Source organism: Triturus cristatus, chromosome 7, assembly GCF_964204655.1.
Source record: "Triturus cristatus chromosome 7, aTriCri1.1, whole genome shotgun sequence".
Lineage (NCBI taxonomy): Eukaryota > Metazoa > Chordata > Amphibia > Caudata > Salamandridae > Triturus > Triturus cristatus.
The window spans coordinates 866,916,657-866,936,539 of NC_140590.1; the positions used below are offsets into that span (position 1 = coordinate 866,916,657).

At 49.1% G+C, this 19,883-nt stretch overlaps 1 protein-coding gene across 1 annotated transcript in view; it reads right to left on the reverse strand.

The window, feature by feature from the left end:
- The window catches only part of LOC146810781 (SLC35A4 upstream open reading frame protein), a 32,657-nt gene extending 15,122 nt beyond the window's left edge, over positions 1–17,535 (reverse strand). The window contains exons 1-2 of the mRNA XM_085617815.1: positions 17,471–17,535; positions 7,884–7,982 (exon numbers count right to left, since the gene is read on the reverse strand). Of these exons, the coding sequence (XP_085473941.1) occupies positions 7,884–7,982; positions 17,471–17,512 (141 nt within the window). The 5' untranslated portion in view covers positions 17,513–17,535. The remainder of the gene's footprint in view (positions 1–7,883; positions 7,983–17,470) is intronic.
- Between the last annotated feature and the right edge of the window lie 2,348 nt (positions 17,536–19,883).

Genomic DNA, 19,883 nt, shown 5'->3' on the forward strand with positions numbered 1-19,883 from the left:
TGCCTGTCAATCATAAGGATACAAACACTAGGATTTGAACTTTCACACAAGGTTGTGGGAGCAGGTGGGGTGTTAGTGAGCCCGGTAGTGTCCCAGACACTTGTTAGACAACTGGTAATGTATCAAAATACATCAAAATACAAGGAGTGAGAAACTGGACATTCGCCAGCACACCAACAGGTTGGGGTGTATTCGGTACCCCTTGCTTTGAAAAGAAGACATAGCTAGCTCAATGTATCGACTACAGGTGGCTAGGGTGTCAGCTTACACGAGAAGAAATAGTATACACCTCTTATCAATTCGTACTGTGGCAGGAGGTGTGTGAGCACGAAGAGGTGAAGGGGCTGAAGAAAATGAAGAAGGGGAGAAAGCAAGCATACTGATGAAGGGCAGAGAAGAGGTCGTGCCCACTGTAGACCTCCAACTCCAGTGGGTGAAGTCCGAGGGGAAAAGTAGGTGCAATGCTCTACTAAACTAAAAAAAATGTACATGAACGAACAGAAAAATATCTCCCTCCCCCGTGAAGCCTCGTCGGAGGCGCGTCCAGATGAGCCATACAGAGAGTCAGGGGTAGACAGCCCCTTTCCCAGTGAGGGACCCTCAGGGGATGTAGATAGCACCTGTGTCCCGCAGACCCTCCGGTGAGGGCAGGCACAGTGCCCTCTACCCCCCCCCCCCCAATCTGGATTCTCTAGGTGCAGGGATGGCAGCGTCTGGTCAGTGCGTCAGGCGGGGACTCGAATTCTTCTGAACTTGCCGTGGCGAGCCATATCGAGCTGTGCAGCCGAGCCGTGGTTTGCCATGGTAAGGGACGGTATATTTATACCTGGAAGGTGCTTAGGAACGTTAGCACTGACGTAAAGTCGGGCAGAGGAAGACGTCATGAATGAACCCCCAAATAATAGTAGTTCATGCATAATAGATGAGTTCTTGGAGAAATCAATACTCCTAGCTAGGGAAAGTCCCAAAAGCTTAAGGGTCTGGTTTCTAAGAACTCGTTGCGACGTTGGGATGGATGGATGTAGGTGACCATGCCTGTATTTGGATAGCATGGCTAATGCCTAAATAAGGACTGGGATTCTATGCCTAAATAAGGGCATTGCGAATTGTGCCAATAGAAGGACATGATTTAGGAAAACCTATGTACGGACATCTAATTCGAAACAACACCACCACCCACAGTGAGAGACCATCAGGGGTGCAGATGGCACCTCTCTGTCCCGCAGACCATCCTGTGAGGGACTCTCAGGGGGTGCAGATGGCACCCCTCTGTCCTACACACCCTCAGGTGAGGGCATGTACTGTGCCCTCTCACTGCCCCAGTGAGGGACCCTCGGGGGGTGCAAATGGCACCTCTCTGTCCCGCAGACCTTCCGGTGAGGGCTGGTACTCTGCCCTCTCACTACCTTAATGAGGGACCACCAGGGGGTACAGATGGCACCTCTCTGTCCCGCAGACCCTCGGTGGAGGGCAGACACTGTGCCCTCTGAACCCCCCACCACCCATAGTGAGAGGCCCTCAGATGGCATCTCTCTGTCCCGCAGACCCTCCTGTGGATGGCAGGCACTGTGCCCTCTGACCCTCCCACCACCCACAGTGAGAGACCCTCTGGGGTGCAGATGGCACCTCTCTGTCCCGCAGACCATCCGGTGAGGGGAGGCACTTTGCCCTCTGACCCCCACAGTGAGGAACCGTCAGGGTGAGCTGGTCACACCTCTCTGTCCCACAGACCCTTCGGTGAGGGCATGAACTGTGCCCTCTCACTCCCCAGTGAGGAACCCTCTGGGGCAGTACATAGCATCTCTCTTTCCCGCAGACCCTCCGGTGGAGGGCAGACACTGTGCCCTCTGCCCCCCACCACCACCCACAGGGAGAGACCCTCAGGGGTGCAGATGGCACTTCTCTGTCCCACAGACCATCCGGGGAGGGCAGGCACTGTGTCCTCTAATCCCCCCTAGTGAGGGCCCCTAAGGGTGAGCTGGTCGCACCTCTTTGTCCCACTGACCCTCTGGTGAGGGCAGGTACTGTGCCCTCTCCCCCGCCTTCCACCACCCACAGTGAGAGACCCTCAGGGGTGCAGATGGCACCTCTCTATCCCACGGACCATCCGGTGAGGGCAGGCACTGTTCCCTCTAACCCTCCCAGTGGGACCCTCAGGGGGTGCAGATGGCACCTCTGTCCCGCAGACCCTCCGGTGAGGGCAGGTACTGTGCCCTCTCACTACCCAAGTGAGGGACCCCAGGGGGTGCAGATGGCACCACTCTGTCCCGCGGACCCTCCAGTGAGGGCATGTACTGTGCCCTCTCACTGGGGGCTGTGACATGGGGAGCAGGACACCCCTCGACCCCTTCAGTGCTTGCTTCTGCCCTCAGCGGTGGGGAGCTATAGCATGGGGAGCAGGTCACCCCTCTGCCCCTTTAGTGTTTGATTCTGCCCTCAGAGGTGGGGGCTGTAGCATGGGGAGCATGGCACCCCTCTGCCCCTTTCAGTGCTTGCTTCTGCCCTATCTGTGCAGCTGCCCTCAGAGGTGGGGGTGTGTGGCATGAGGGAGCAGGGCACCCCTCTGCCCCTTCGGTGTTTGCTTCTGCCCTCAGAGGTGGAGGTTGTGACATGTGGAGAAGGGCACCCCTCTGCCCATTCAGTGTTTGCTTCTGCCCTCTGCCCGCAGAGGTGGGGCAGTGGCATGGGGAGCAGAGCAACCCTCTGCCCCTTCAGAGTTTGCTTCTGCCCTCAGAGGTGGGGGCAGTGGCATGGGGAGCAGGGCACCCCTCTGCCCCTTCAGAGTTTGCTTCTGCCCTCAGAGGTGGGGGCAGTGGCATGGGGAGCAGGGCACACCTCTGCCCCTTCAGTGTTTGCTTCTGCCCTCTGAGGTGGGGGTTGTGGCATGGGGAGAAGGGCACCCCTCGGCCCCTTCAGTGTTTGCTTCTGCCCTCCACCCGCAGAGGTGGGGCAGTGGCATGGGGAGAAGGGCACTCCTATGCCATATCCACATACCTCATGTAAGCTCCAGCTATCCTGTGCAGCTGCTCCACGGTGTGGGGGATGGTGATGGGGAGGGGGGTCCCCTGCCCTTTCAGTGTTTGCTTCTGCATACCTTGTGCAGCTGACGCTGATGTAGTGAGTCTGCGAGCAGCTGGACTCTAGAGAATGGATGGGGCAAGCTGGGGGGGGGGGGGGGATAAGGAGGGGTTGGGGCACACGCCCACGTTGAAATGCTGAGTCCTGTATGTTGGTGCACAACAAGTGGAGGGTTTCTGTGCATACTGCGCACGCGGTGTGTATGTGCACGGGTGTGTGCACACTCACTGTGAAGTGTGCGCCTTCAATGGGTATATATTTCCAATGTGGAGTTTGTTTACAACTTCTGAGTGTGTGTCTGTACTCGGTGGTGTGTGTGCGCACATAACAGTTATGGTGAGTGCACATGTGCAGTGTCGGCGTACTTGCCGTTGCGTTGCGTTGGTATGTCCGTGCACGGTGTGTTTGGCAGTTGTGTTACAGCTACGGGGTCTGTGACGTGCTGGTATTGATAGGCAGCACGAGTGTTGCTGGTGACTCGTGCAAACCCCGGGCTCAAGCGACCCCCGGATTCCTTCCAACGTTTGCCTGACCTGTGTAGCTGCTCCCACTGTTGTGAGTTGTGTACACGAGCAGTGTAGTGTATGCCTAAGTATGTGTGCCCACAAACAGCATGTTTACTATTGTGCAGTTAGTTCTCTTGTGTGCATCAAAAGTGAGGTGTGTCTGTGCAGCTATCTGCAGCCGGTGTGGGGTGGGTGCACACCCGCCGCGTTGTGTATGCAGAGCACTGGTGTGTGTCTCCCCAGCCAGGGTGGGATGGGTACACACCCAACATGCTGTGTAAGCAGAGCCCTGGTGTGTGTCTCTCTAGCCGGTGTGGGGTGGGTGCACACCCAACACGCTGTGTATGCAGAGCACTGGGGTGAGTCTCCCCAGCCGGTGTGGGGTGGGTACACACCCGCCGCGCTGAGTGTATGCAGAGCACTGGTGTGTGTGTGCAGTCATGTTGGGGTGTCTCCCCCCAGCTGGTGTGGTGCGTGCACGCCGCCTTTATGCTGGAAGTGTGCAGCTAATATTGTGCACATGTGCACAGCCGTCAGTGTTTGTCCAGCAGATGGAGCGAGTGTGCGCACTGGCATGTGCTGTCATTGTGTGTGTGGGTGGTGGGGGTTATCTGCGATGTTGTGCTTATGGGGGGGGGGGATGTGCCCCCCCAATACACACACCTTTTCAGATAATCCACTCCTCCTGTCTGACATGGGGCGGCTGGAGGGAAGGGGGGACAGGGTAGAGAGGTGTGTCTCATCGTGGGGGGGTCAGAGCGTGGAGACAGCTGGGAAAAAGAGCAGGGATAGAGAGGAGGGACAACAGAGACATCGAGGGTAGAGAAGAGAGGGCAGGTAAGAGAAAAGTGAAAGGAGGACCGCGCTGCAGCCGAGCATGAGGATCTCTTGTCTTTATGGGGCCATGTGTTTCTAACACATGGCCCCATAAAGATAAGAAACTGCTTTGCGGCAGACGCAAAGCAGGCCACCGAGTCCGGCTCGGAGGCCAAAGGGCGTCCACCAAAAATCCTAATTTCCAATGGCTGGCCACCGTTTAACATAAATGGTGACGCCAGCCAGTGGAAATAAGGGTTGGGGCTTAAAGCCCTTTTTTAAACTGCTCATCTGCAATAAATCTCGCCGAGCGAGCTGCGCATATGCGCAGCCACGCTAAGCGAGACCTAAAAACAACTTGCAAACGTCCATGCCCTAGATTAGATGACAAGAGTTTATAGAGCATGTGTATCTGCAGCATCTCATGCTACAAACACAAAATTGCCAAAATGGCTAACTTTCACATCTACGACTTGAAGAAAAATAATGCAGCTTCTTCCAACTGCTTGTCTACAAACCGCTGCTCACACACTCATTCTATCATGTGTAGTGATGCCCAGTAAGCTACCCCTATGTCTCTTAAATAATGTCTTGCATGGTAATGTATCCTTCTGTCAAGGAAATTTGATCACATCACTTCAACACTAGTTGAGCTAAGCAGGCTTCTTATAGAGTTCAGAATCAAATTTATATTGGGTTGTCTAGCCTACAATGCAGTCTATTTCATACCCCCTTACCCGGCTTATCTGCTCAAGTTACCTGGCAGCAAAACTACAGAATCTCCCATGCCTTCTATTAGTCTTTCTCTAGAAACTTCTTGTTCCTACATAACTCTTATCCTGCTGAGATCAGGACCGAACTTACAATCTAAAAACACTCAGTCAGTGTACGGTGGTGTTCTCTCCACTCTATTCTACCTTACAATTTGGTTACTTGAGACCATACGCACTCACTACTCTCTATCTACCACTAAACACCAACCCATACTGACCCCTTCACTTATTCAAAACCCTCTTGCTCCCTTATCTTGCCCCTTCCTATTTCTCCTCTTATCTCTCTTATTTTTTCTTCACACCTGATCTTGACAGTTCCTACCCAGTCTACCCCTTCTCTGCTCACTCTGCACCCTCCCCACACTCCCTACCTTTCCCCCAACTCTATTTACTTGGCTCTTTTTACTGTTACTCATCTTCTGTACTACCTCACTTGCTCCCACTCTCTTCTCCCTGTTTGCGCGCCTCTCAATATCACCTTTTCCTCTTCTTATCCTTCCTGCCTTCCTCACGCTATCCCTTAAACCCTCACCTCCCAAGCGAATCTGCTCATACTCCATGGTTTCCTTCTTACCATGCCCCACTTTCTTGCATGCTGCCCCAATACTTGCTCCTTCTTGTCTTTTTTCAGTACTGTTCTTTAATGCTCTCCTCCTAGTCTCCACTTCACATACGCTGTCCTCTTTCCTTCCCCCTCTCATTCATCTTCTTCACCATGTCTCCTCATCCTTGCCTCCCTGAATCCCTCACCCTACCATCCCTTCCATGCCATCCCCAACCTTGCTCCTTTCCTCCTCTTCTCTCGTATGCCACACTCTACTGTACTCGACGGCTCCTATTTTAACACATTTTCCCAGTTCCTCCTCTTGTTTATTACTTTTCTTTCTCAATGTACAGCCTTTGTGTTACGGTTAATATGTCAAGCGCAACTATACTTATCTGTGACCATGCACAGCAAAAAACTGCCAAAAAATAAGTTGCCTGATACTGCAATGTAAATCAATATATGATTTAATGTTTTTATTAAGTTTCTATGCAAGCAAAAACATTCATGTCTGTGAGGTAAAGGAACTTAGTGACAGAGCAAAGCATGAAACTGTCAATATAGCTATTAAGGACCGTAAAGCCTAATACCTTCATTCCTTGAAAACTCAGGCAACAAGCAGATTTTCTGTGTGTGAGGCAAGATTAAGTAACTGCCGGAGTAAATCGGTCTAACTCTTGATATATCTGCTAGCAGCCCCAATTCTTTGCAAAATTTCAGGGGAACCCACATAGATCACCTTCTCAAATGCAATTTAACTATCAGTTCATACCCATATCTCAATTCTCGGATGCGTATCATTTCCCCACTTCAGGGCTATGTCAAGCTGCATTATCCTGAGCCCCAATATTTTTCATGATACCATATCACATCTTGCTCAATCCAGGTCACCCAGCAGCACAGGACTCTGTGCATCAGGGTTAAAATGCTGCCCAACATGAAGGAAAAATCACCATCCACTTTCTTTTTTTAACAGAAGACCTATATTTCATCACATGCCCAAATGGTGTGAATATAAATACCCTCTTCAGCTAAAAAATATGGTTTGCCACAAGGCCTCAGGACATATTTGAAGGAGGGGCACTAAGTAGGGGGTACTATGTATGGCTTACAGTACCTTGGGCACTGTGATCATTTTAAACAAGGCAGTCCACTCCAATAATGAGATGGACATCATCCTACAAGGATGCAAATCACTTTCAAAAAACGTAACTGGAAAAAACAGGTTACATTCCATCAACTGTGCTATCATATTACTGATTTCCAACCCAAGATATGGCAAGCCTTCTGCTCACTCAACTGTAAACAGCAAAAAGGTCTGATTTTTCACTCACAGATCTGAAGCAGGACGAATTTTGCCCAGTTTATCTGGTAACTTTACTGCAGCCCATACTCGTTAGAAATGGACACAAGACAACCTACTGACCATCAGGGGCCTACAAAGTACAACACAAATAGAGTGAGATGGTAGCATTAATACAGCTCTCCAACTGAAGACTAGAAAGCAGGTCCTCCCTAATCCAGAAGACAGGAACCAGGATGGATGTATAACCGTCCTCTTGACAATGCATATCATCACATCTGCTGTAACACAATACCCATATTTATAGCTCTTTGTCTGCTCGAAGGTTATAATTACTTCCATCTATTGTTCCCCAAAAACTTTTACATTCTATTGGTGATTTTGTTAGTCCACTACTACACAGCTACTACAGGCTTACACTGAACAAAAATGCTTACTCATGTCTATTTTAGTGACCACGTGGTACTAAAGCCACAAGTCTATGGGGCTTTGGTTATCTATTTATGATCACCAATTTCAACTGAAGCTACACAGAAGGTAAACTCCCAGTATGCTCACAAATTCTGTACCATCAAAGCACACTATGCACAATTAAGCATTTACAACCTTTTTACAGGGGTTATAAAAATACACTATCTATGTTACTGAAGAGACATTTTATACATTCAAAAGGACTAATAAATGGGACAGTGTTTTGAGCAAAGTGTTTGACCAAATAAAATACGGCCTACATTGTAAGGAATGCTCAATCGCTGCCATTTGCCAAAGCAGATATAGGACATGACCACTACATGTGATCAATTGAATTTATGTTTATGAATGAACCTTATGTACGCTAAGGAAATCAGGACAAGCCTTATTACCCGGGTCACGCCAGCTTGCACCTCCTCCTCCACCCGACGCTGCAATCCTTCCAACTTATCTTTCAGAAAAGCCAGATCTTTCAGCTTTGGTGTAGAACCCTGTACAATAAACAGAGAAGAATTTAAATCACTCACAACACAAGAATGTGGAAAATTGAAACTTTACAGACGAGTTTGTGTGGAATAGAAGAGCAAAGAGTTTTTCATCAATATAACATCGAAGAATAAAGAGGTATTTGAGATTTTAAACTTAAAAGAGGTAGGTGTACAAGAAAGTACTAAAAGACCCTTAGAATATTGCAGCAGATGATGTGATCACCCCATGGAATTACATTGGCTCCTTTGCCGACCCACATCTTCAAAACCAGTAACAGAATATACAAAGCCATCACGATCAGCACCCCACCTTACCTTGCAGAGAAGCACACTATCTGTGGTCGTTCTTGGCACACTCACAACCAAGACCTTATCAGACTGCATACTGAGAAGTGTATTAAAAAAAACGCACCGCACAGCAGCAAGGCCTTTCCCATCTATGCACACAGGGCCTGCAACAACATTCCTGTATCAAACTATGATACGATTTAGGAAAGTGCTTAAAATGCCCCTCTTTAAAGAAACTTCCCTACAAATAAGCAAACAAACCAGCAATCTCTCTTATCACTCATGACTTTATGCTTGTCCTTAATCCCGTACAGTACTCTGTTGCTTTTTGGCTAGGTTTGCACTATAGAAATCACAGATGTGTACAAAAATCAATTTGGAGCTTTAGAATCATTGAATATGAAGGCAGATTTGGAATGCCTCGCACCTTCAGTCTATTTATGTTATTGCCTGTTTTAACCACACAAACTTCAAAGCTTCCAGATTTACCCTGGCCTTTTCAGTCTTCTTACATCATTCTGCACAAATCCCAAGCATTTTTAATACATGTGGCATGTTAAACTTAATCATATTCACAGATACTTTGCACCACAAATTAACACAATGCCAAAGGTAATGGGTGGCATCTGATGTGGACTTTGGGAACACAGCCTGAAATTGTATCCAATTACTATACCTTTACCAGTTAATCCAACATCATCCTCACGCTCCCCGTTGCACATTGTTTCTTCACATTGCGATCCTGAGATAGGATAGCACAGATATCGCTCTATAATTTGGGAGTCTTCTTCATCTCACCTCTAAAGCCTATACCACAGATATGTGCATTGGCCAATAATTTGGGAGTCTTACACATCTCACCTCTAAAGCCTAGACCACAGATATGTGCATTGGCCATTTGGATTTGAGCTTTACTTGCTCCTTTTTTGCCCCGTCAAGGATTATTCCACAACTCTATCTCCTTTTAAGTTCCTCGTAAAGTGTAAATCAGATTTCCAAGAACAGAAAGTGATAAGTATAGAATCATTATGCTTCAATTCTATCCCCTAATCCAGCCTGGTATGGTACATCATTTTCTTATGAAAACCAGGAAAATGTAAACTGACCAGACGATTATACAACTCCCAAAATAGAGATTTTGCAGAAGGGACAAAAATAATTGCTACAGTATTATAAAAAACAAAAAGAAAAGTCATGTTTACCCTTTTATACTAGTCGTGATTTTGGTCTTATGTCCCTCTATGTCAGGCAATCAGTTTTTCTAGGAGTTCTACATGTTTACAAGCAAACATAGGGTATAATGTAAAGCAGTGCGCAGATGCTGCCTTTAACCCCTTCGCCGCGGCGTGAATTCCGCTGCGGCGCTGGGAGGTTTTGCGGTGAGCGCTGCGCCACCATGCTCATGACGGAACCACGCCGTCATGAGTCACGGGCGAGCTGTGCTCATGACGGAGTGGTTCCGTCACGGCGCCGCCCACTTACGTTGGACGCCCGCACAGGCGGGGAAAACGCCCCGCGTGGGCGGAGCGGCAGCCAACGGCCGCGGCATGATGGAACCACTCCGTCATGAGCACAGCGCGACCGTGGCTCATGACGGAGTGGTTCCGTCATGAGCAGGGAAGGGGTTAAAAGAGTGATTTTATGATTGTGAATCAAAAGCAATTACACACTTTCAACACGCCCTGCTGAATAAGAAAACATGCTTTTGTAAAACAGAAGCACTACATAGCAGCTTAAAATAGCATACTTGCACGTTCTTGACATCCAGCTAACTATGACTCACACCAATAGTGAGTCATACTTTAATTACTAGCAAGTTATAAACCACAATTATGACCCACTTTCAACTCAGGGTATTGGTTACGAGTGAATGGGTGTACTTGTGAAAACACCAGCAACTGAATATGCTTCTCCAACTTTCAAAAGTTATTTAGATCGCAACTTGGTATTTTATGTTAACATCGGAGGCTCCTGTTATGTTTACTTTCCTTGCTTCAATAGCAGCAGCAAAGGAATTTAATTAGCGATACTACAGTTCCAACAAGGTCTAGAACCAAACTGACCAATCAGAAAGAAAACTTAGTACAGCAGTACACCATAGATAAACCATACATACAATACTCATGAATACCCCATGTAGTCCTCTTTACTCGCTTCTCAGTCAAGATAAATATCATATTCATTTGGTTTACTCGATGATTCCAAACTAGTTTTCTAATATTGTGCCTTTTGATAGTTAAATCCTTCTGGTTTATTGTTATTATTAACATTAAGGTTTCATTACTATTGGCAGAGAGCAAACACTTCAGTTAGCTGAGCAGGTCAGTCGCTCAGTTGGTCTACCTCAGCAAGAACACCACTCAGTACAATTTCATATTTCTGCTGGCTGGGGCTGAGAACTTAACACAGCGCCCACCCCGCCCTCCCCACTTCAATTTTTTGCCAGTGCTGCTGCTTCTGCCAAAGAAGAGCAATTTAAGCCAGTTACTAAGCAGAATTGATGATGCCTCTTTCTTTCACACAATGTCCTCGAGTTCCTGCTACGTCTGCAGTGGGCCAATCTATTTCAGTCAGGTTACCTTTTGTATTAGACAACAAATCAGGTCTAGACTGAGGTCTGCATGTCCCTGCCCTAATCTACCTAATGACATTATGGTTACCCTGGTTACAGATTCAAACATGTTCATATTTTTCTAAGCATTTGGCAAAAGATGCCAAAAAAGGGGCCGAAAAAGCCTAGTTCACCTGCCATGATAAAGTAATGGATATGGTAGGGATCATTAGCCCTCATATTTTAGGCATTGCTGAAGTGGATAGATTGGAGAGTTCTTCTACTGATGCAGGTGAACTTTATAAATAGGCTCAAAGGTCGATTTTTCTATTTGAAAATACTAACGCAGCCAGGGCCCACAAACTCAAAAAAGGTCTTCTTTTGAAAACGGATACAAAATTGAGCAATATGACTGCTGTGTATGGAAGTATTTAGGCAGATAGAACGCTCTTCAGGGATTCATTCATCAGGGACTTAAGCAAATATGTAAATACGTTTGCTTTGCAGGATAAGGCTCAGCAGTAGTCTTTAAAGAGAGACTTCGGCTTCAACTTTTCTTCCCAATAACTCATGTTTTCTCTGAAAAAGGACGAAATGAGGAGAAAACAGTAAGCTTAATTTCTGCCCATCTCATTATGGTGGGACAGGCAGTTAGCAAACTTCCTTTCAAAATGGACAGGTATCCGTTGCGTCTCACCCGGGTAACGTTATTTTTTGTGCTACTCCGAGGAGATTAAACAATCTGTCCAGGATCACCGGATGTTGATCCACACCGAAATCCAAACCCTATTCTCCCTGCAAAAAAGTTGGCAGGTTTGAGCACAATGCCCCGTCCTTCCACTTTGGTCGCCGTTATTGCCTACTGTTGCCTCACGTAATAACCTTGTGCTGCTAAACCCCATTTACGAATCCGCAACTCCTAAACTGAGCATCCAGCAGCCCGAGAAACCATCCCCCTTCACAAGCATTATCCTTGCACCCAAGCTATCCTGCGCCCCCCCTTGCCGTATGAATTTTTGAAAATTACCCGCCTATCCAAAATTGTACTCAGACGTCCCTACACCCCACCTGCTGTCCGTGCGCATTGAACATCAGTGTAGTACTAATAATCTCTCACAGATTGTAACATGTTAGTGGCCTGAGCCACGCAACCATTTATTGCCTCCAAATGGCGCTTGAATTCCCACTGTGCCATCTCCAAGTATATGTGCATACCTGCCTTGCATTGATAACACCCACCCTACCACACTTTAAAGCAACCTGATCATGACTACCCTCTGCAACCCCCCTCACCACCACACAACATGCACATCTTCTTGAGCACTTTGCTCCAGTCCTGCAGCCATATCAACTTCGAGCGGGGCATTGCAGTCCTCCATGCACGCGGCTGCTGGGCCCGCAAGCTGGTACATGGGCTAAGCCTCGGGTGCAGCCGCACCCTACTGCCCAGCATAATTGTATATCACTCACTGCCGAACTGTACCCGCCCCCCCACTACGTTTATGTGCTGTTACTTTTCAGATGGTGACCGTCCGCTCTGCACCACCTGCCAAACAACCTTCGGCCTTCCCTGCATTTTTCACTGTAATAACGCCCCTTCATCCCTCCCGAGACATCGCTTGACGACCCCCACCACCCCGCCTTATGTCTCTTGAGCGCCACCGTAGGCAAACCAGTTGACAAGGAATTGTAACTTATCTATCTTGCCTCAGAAGGATGAAAGGCTGAGGGCATGAAGACTGGGGCTTGAACCACTTTCCAAGGACACCAGCAGCTCCTAGAAACCTCTCCTTATGCGAGTTGGAGTCAGACCATCAGTAACTTTATGAGGGCAGAGGACGGACAACCTTCCTCCTCGTCCCACCGGCTTGTCTCATCGTTGTGCCTGTGTGAGGCGATGAAACCCCCCCCACCCATCTGATGGCACCGTGATCCACACGGTTCCCTCCCTGTGTGCCCTTACTACTACCGGCACATCAGCCAACCCTGCAGGCTGCCTCACGCATCTCTACTACCCTCTCCCCCTGTGTAATGGCACTTCATCCCTCCCCAGACATACTGTTCCCCCAACCCATCCAACTCCACCCTAACCTCACTCCCTGTAGCAGCAGCACCTCTCTTCTCTGAAGAATTCTAGAGAGAAAGAGGGCCCTGTGCCAGGCGCCTGTGATTAAATACCCTCCACCCCTAGGTCAAATTCCTAAGAGTAAATTTATGACTGTGCTTCCCCAGCGCCGTGATCCACTGCAGCCCTGCCAAGTACCACGCATCAGGCGTTAGACTAACGCATTTCAGTGTAGTACTCCGCATTATCACACTCAAATGCATTGTCACGCATATGCATGGTGTATGTGGTCAAGCACCACTCTTAATACGAAAATAAAATCTACAAACTGTTTGAATGCCAATTTTTTACACCCCCTTCCCTACCTCTACCGAGCTATCCCTAGCGGATGGACGCCCACAAGATCCGCATTTAAAAACAGTGGCTACAGAGTTCGTCACCACAGAGTGCTAGAAATAAAAGGCTACGCGTCACGGTACTCTGCCACGAAAAGCCGAGATTTACTTCTCTCCCTGTAACAAGATGCGCGTCCTCCTTCCTTTCTCTCCTCATGACTCACATATTAGATGTCCTGCCATGCTCTTCACGCCTCTGAAGCAATAGACTCCTCCCCCTCAACAAAACAAGGGTCATTATGTCTGTACACAAATCCACGCAGTTCTCTGGCAGAGACAGGGTCACGTCACGGATGTCTGTCGCCGTAACATGCCGGAGGCTGGAAATATATAGGAAGTGGTTCGCTGAAATGGGAAGAGGGCCTAAAATCACAGTAGCTCGTTAAACAGAGGAGAGGATTCGCTGGGCCAGGTCTGCTGCAGACTTCCTCGCAGCCCACCTTGGTGTGCACAAATAAGCAGAGCCACACATTTTCTCTGCTTAAAAGACAAAGCGTCTCTTTACACCCTGTTCACATAGGCTGTGATGCAGGACTAGTCATCAGATCGCTAAGAAGTTTTAGATCATGAGTCCGCCTGGGGACTTGTCAGTCCTGGGGGTTGGATTCTCTTTGCTGCAAGTGGTCGACCCAGGCCTACACCTCTAACTTGCATCATGGACAATCAGTTGTTTGCACTGAGCTGGTCAGTGTCCTTTCACCACAAGGTAAACGGGCTCCCGCTCATGGCCACCCTAATATTTAGTATTTCATGTCTACTAGTGGGATGTACCATTTAAAAATGGAAATATTGATATTTTGTGACCTAAATGCCTTTATAACAATGTGAAGAACATTGAGCTCAGAAGGCTCATGGTTAGCAAGCAGTTAATCACATTCATGGCCTCAATTCATTTAATGCTCGCATCTGTACTGGCGCTCGGCAGGTGCTCAGCAGAAAGCATTGTGTACAACTCTGCAAAGAGCCCGGGGTCGCTTTACATTTATAGGAATCAGGAATTTTGCGCGCCTGGGATCACATTAATCTCTATACATATCTCAGAGCACACAAATCTCTCCAGTCAACTGGAAACTGTCACAAAAACTCTGTAATTAAACAGTCTGCCCCCTTTTTAGGTCTCGCCTGAGCCAGCGCTTTAGCACTGCTCTCGCGAGAGCTTTAGTAAACGGGGGGATTTGGAAGTGCAAACTAGTGCTTTCAGGACTCCAAATACAGTGCATGTGTGCCGGGCGCGCGCACCATTTGGCAGCCTGCGTGATCATTTCGCGGCCGCTTTCATGTTCTCAGTGAGCCACGCGGCCACTGAGAACTTCAAAGCGGCCGCGAAAGTGCTCACCATTTGCCAGCCTGCGTGCCTCTCTCCCCTACCCCCTCCCTTATCCCACTTCCTTATAGCGCGAGGAGCTGTCTATCCCTAGCGCGCGCTTCAACGTTCCTCCCCCACCACAGAGTGCGACTCGCGGCCGCGCGTCTTCCACAACTCCCGGGCTTGTTCTAGTACCCGTGCATATTTTTCTCTGCTCTGTCCCTCTAAGTACCCCCAACCCATCCCTTCTGCGGCCACTGCTGCTGTGTGGAAGGGTATATATGTTTATAAACTGCTACTTTACCAATAATCTAGTCTTAGTAACAGTCGCAATAAACTAACCACCGAGACCTGGACTGAATATAAACTGAATACAACATATTGTCTGTGATCACTAACTGACACTCAGCAGCATCATCACAGGTAAAGTGTATGGAACAGCAGCCCATGCTTTCTTCACACATACATGAGGCACACCTCATGCAGGAGTTGTGCACGCCTTGTTTGGAGGCAGAACAGGTACAATACACCCAGCTGTGTCAAACGGAACAGTTTCAGCCCAGCAGATGCAAAATCCTCTCCCAACTCAGAACAAACTTAGAAAGGGTAACAGTCAAAGCTTCTCTTACATGAAAATATGCATGTCACTGTCACAGACATCTAGAGTAAAACTGTTAACGATGCAGAGACTCGAATCCCGTTCCCAACGTCCAAAGTCAGCATCTCCGGAGGTTACTCCAGTCTCTCTCCTGCTAGACATCAGTGTGTTTGGCTGCAACTTTCATATTGTTTTCCGCCCTCGCTTAAAGCGAGCGGTCGATGGAAAAGCCTGCTTCCGGGGCTGCCCTTGATTATCCTTCCAGCGCCATGCAGCCAATCTATCTTTTTACCTCCAGCCAGGCCTACTCCCCCCGCCGATATCCTGCTCTCCATACAAGGCGCCTTCATAGTAACATAGCGGTAGCTTAAGTCGAGAGCTCCCGTAGGCGGGAGGGTTCGAGGCTCACTGCAATCCAGGGCAGCTCCCATGTGCGGGGGGCGCCCCCAAGACCACAGAGGCTGCTCTCACCTCCAGGTTGTGCCGTCAGAGACCGCACAGATCGCTCTTGACTTTAAGAAAGCCCCATCGCTGTTAGGAGACCCGCAAATTCACCCCACAAGCCTCTGGTGGTTCGGAGGGTTTGTGAAGGCGGTGCGTTTACTCACAAGGTAATGACTTTCACTCGCACCGCAACTGCACATTTTTACAGTTTGCGATATCTTTTGTAGCACCAGTCACCTTAACTGGAGTTAATTTCAGCCACAGCTCCTGCCTCCTAGGGGCATGGATACTTAATTCATTCAGGTACCGCCGCCAGCGGCGAGTTGTGTAATGTTGCAATCTTTGCGTTGCGGAGCAATAATTTTCTAGCAGTTTAACTCGCCATCTTTGTTTATGCCTCAGCCTCTGCCTTTATTAGGCACAGCTGTCTTGACCATTACGGTTGCAGTGGCTTATTTAAGCAGGACCCACGGAGCCTACTTATTTTCGTGCACTAGTTTTCACTTTGTGCCCGTGTGAATGGCTGGTGCCGAGGCATTTTACTACTCCACTGCCTAGAGGTGATATGGAACTGATTTCTTCGCATGCAGTGATCATTAAAGAGGGGCATCAAATTATTTCCGTCGGGCTGCTAGAGCCAAGGCAACGCTGAGCCGAGCTGGTGTGCTGCAACCCGCACCGCCTCAGCTGGCTCAACCCTTGACACTAACCCTTTAACAAGCATTGGCATAGCCAATAGGTCTCGCCTTTGGGACCTTATAAGTGTTTAGCCATGCAACAGTTGCATAACTAAATACTTATAAGGTCCCAAAAGCGAGACCTATTGGCTATGCCAATGCCTGTTCTCAGTTTCCCGCACCGCATGCTATCAGGGGTTACAGGAATCCAAACATCTCCACCACACTCTTTATTTCCCTCTCCAAGGCATGGGTGAGCTGCAGTTAGCTCAAGGTTCTGCTGGCTCAGGCTGATCACAGCGCGGTCATAATTTCTATAACTCTGCTCTCACCCTCTCAGACCCTGGTCTTTCTTTTGTGTCTAATGATAGTGCTTAGAAGAAGGCACTCTAGGTCATGTGCATTGTCCATGCTGCTCAGTCTTTCCACAAGGGAGGTCGAATGCCTCTTGTCCACTCAGCATGCTCCTTGCCACTCCTTTACTTCCGAAGTGCCCCTCCATTTCTGGTGCTTTGATGCAGTTTTAAGATCTTCTTAGAGTTTCTCATATGAGTGTAATTTCTGATATTTATATGTTTGCCTCGTCCTCATTGCTTGATTTTGCTCGCGAAAAAGTGTCACTTAAAGTCATTGTAACTTCACTCATAATTACGCTGATATCATGACAATCTCACACATAGCAATCTGAAACCTTGGCAGCTATGCCGCTGGTCCAGCACCTTCCCTGCCTCCATTTAATTGTCCTGTCCAGTCCGGGTGCTGCTCCTTGGGGTGGCCTCTATTAAGGCCCCCGGTCCAGCCACTATTACCCTCCCTGGGGGGGGGGGGGGGGGGGGGGGGGGGGGGGGGGGGGGGGGGGGGGTTGGGGGGGGGCGACCGAACCGAGAGGCAAAAGTTGGGTTGCGTCTCGTTCAGTGAGGTGCTCCATTTAGTACTACATAGCGAGCCCACTAGTTAATAGACATAGAAAAGGTACTCCAATGCAAGTTGCAAAAAATAAATAAATAAAAGTGGTGAGCTCGCGAAGACCACGAGCCGCCATCCAACCCGTCTAACGATCACTCGGAAAAGCTTCACACGGAGAAAGCTGGCCTTTCTCTGTTGTTTATTGAAATCGTATTCAACTGCAGATTTAAACTCATAAGACCCACCGTTCCCACCTCTCACCTTGTCGTCCGCCATCTTTAACCGGCAAATTGTTACGCGCATGCTCCAAACGGCGATCAAGTTTTAGTGATTAGTAAATGAGCGTGCCGCAGATACTACGTCAGATCCAAGCAAGCGTGGCGGCCATGTTTGAACGTTAAAGCTTTGGCATTAAGTGATCAAACTGATGGAAAACAGGGTACATTTCAAATCGTGAAGTAAAACCTATATTGTAAGATGGCTAGACTCTATTTAATTACTCGCTCCTGTCCCTCAGGCTGAGTGGTCGCTCCCCAGTGTCCCCTCGTGACACTCGGTATCGTTGTGCTGCTTTTGCCCTTGATTTCTGCCTAATTGCATTTACCTGCTGTGTGCCTGCCTGCCGAGTTGCTCTTTTTGTTAATTAATTAATTATACGTGCCGCTTTCACTGTACTCGGTATCGTTGTACCGCTTTTGCCCCTGATTTCCGCCTAATTGCATCTGCCTGCTGTATGCCTGCCTGCCGAGTTGCTCTTTTTGGTATTTAATTCATTATACGTGCCGCTTTCACTTTCACTATATTTGCGCGTTCTGACTAGCGCGACGCTGTGCTCCCCCCTCCGCCTCCATTTTGTTGTTGTTGTGATCCCTGGAGCCCGCCCCGCCTCCCAGCTGAGCCGCCCTCGCCCCTCCCCCACCACTATCCATATATGACAGTAGTTACCGCGCGCAGCGGTCACGCGCAGCGACCGCGCCCAACCCGCACCGAAGGTGCGCCAAAGGTAAGCCCGTCTACGCCCGTCCGCGCCTGGACCGCGCCCAGCGCCAGACCCCCTGTCCCTCGCGCTGCCCAGCACTCCCGCATTACTTACAATGCCGCCACCCTCCAAGCCCTTAACCCCGGTCGCGCCCCCAACTGCGTCCAAGCCGCTCCTGGACACACCCATGGTCCTTTCTCCTGCTACTCCTGCAAATTCAGCGGCACTTACAACATCTCCGCTACGACTACACCACAGATTCCCGACCCTAACCACCTACAATGCATCCTTCTCAACACCCGATCTGTGCACAGGCACGCCATTGACCTATGGAACCTACTAGACACCTTCTCTCCAGACGTCGCCTTCCTTACGGAAACATGGATGAATGCTTCCTCCGCACCAGACATCACCATTGCCATCCCTGAAGACTATAAGATCACTCGCAAAGACCGTACCAGCCACACAGGAGGAGGAATCGCTATCGTCCATAAGAAATCAATCCGCATCTCAACCAGCTCTGACACCAACCTCGCCAACTCCGAACACCTTCACTTCCAGATCCACATCGACCCCAAAACCACACTCAGAGGCACTCTCCTCTACAGACCACCAGGACCCCGCGCAAAATTCAGTGAAGACCTCACGGACTTCATCTCTCCACACGCGCTCCCCTCCAAAGACTATATTCTTCTGGGAGACCTCAACTTTCACCTCGAAAAGATAAACGACCACAACACCGCCACCCTCGTGGACAACCTCGCCAACCTCGGACTTAAACAACTAGTCACTTCCCCCACCCATATCGCAGGTCACACACTCGACCCCATCTTCACTTCCAGCAATCATGTCTCCTTCAGCCACACTACGGATCTCCTCTGGACTGACCACAGCTGCGTTCACTTCACCTACAACAAGCCAAAACCCATCAACCACTCCCAACCTACCCTGCAAAGAAACTGGAACAAAATCACCACGGACCAAATCTCCGCATCGCTCCTTCGAAGCTCCCCAGCCCTCTCTTCTAACGCCAACGAAGCCGCCGCCAACCTCACCCTATGGTTATCCAACACCGCCGACACCTTAGCACCACTGAAAAAACATCAAAGCAAACCTGGCAGCAAGAAGGCCTCATGGTTCAACGATGATCTCAAGAAGTCCAAGAAACTCTGCCGCTCCCTTGAAAAGGCCTGGAAAAAAGACCCCACCACCAGCACCAAGGACACCTTCAAAAGCGCCACCCGCACTCACCACCAACTGATCCGAAAAGCCAAGAAAACAGCATTCAAGGATCGACTTGACAACAACGCCCACAACAGCAAGGAACTTTTCAACATCGTCAAGGAATTTTCCAACCCCTCGGCCAACTCCAATGACATCACCCCCTCTCAAACCCTCTGCGACTCCCTAGCCTCTTTTTTCCACAACAAGATTGCAGACATCCACAACAGCTTTGACAACCAACCCGGAAACCAACCCACCCTACCATCTGCTGACCATCTTCCCCCCGTAAACACCCTTAACGCCTGGAACCCAATCTCCACTGAGGACACCATCCGCCTGATGAATTCCATCCACTCCGGATCCCCCACAGACCCATGCCCTCACCACATCTTCAACAAAGCAGACTCCGTCATTGCACCGCACCTCCGAGACATCATCAACTGCTCCTTCAACTCCGCTACCTTCCCAGAA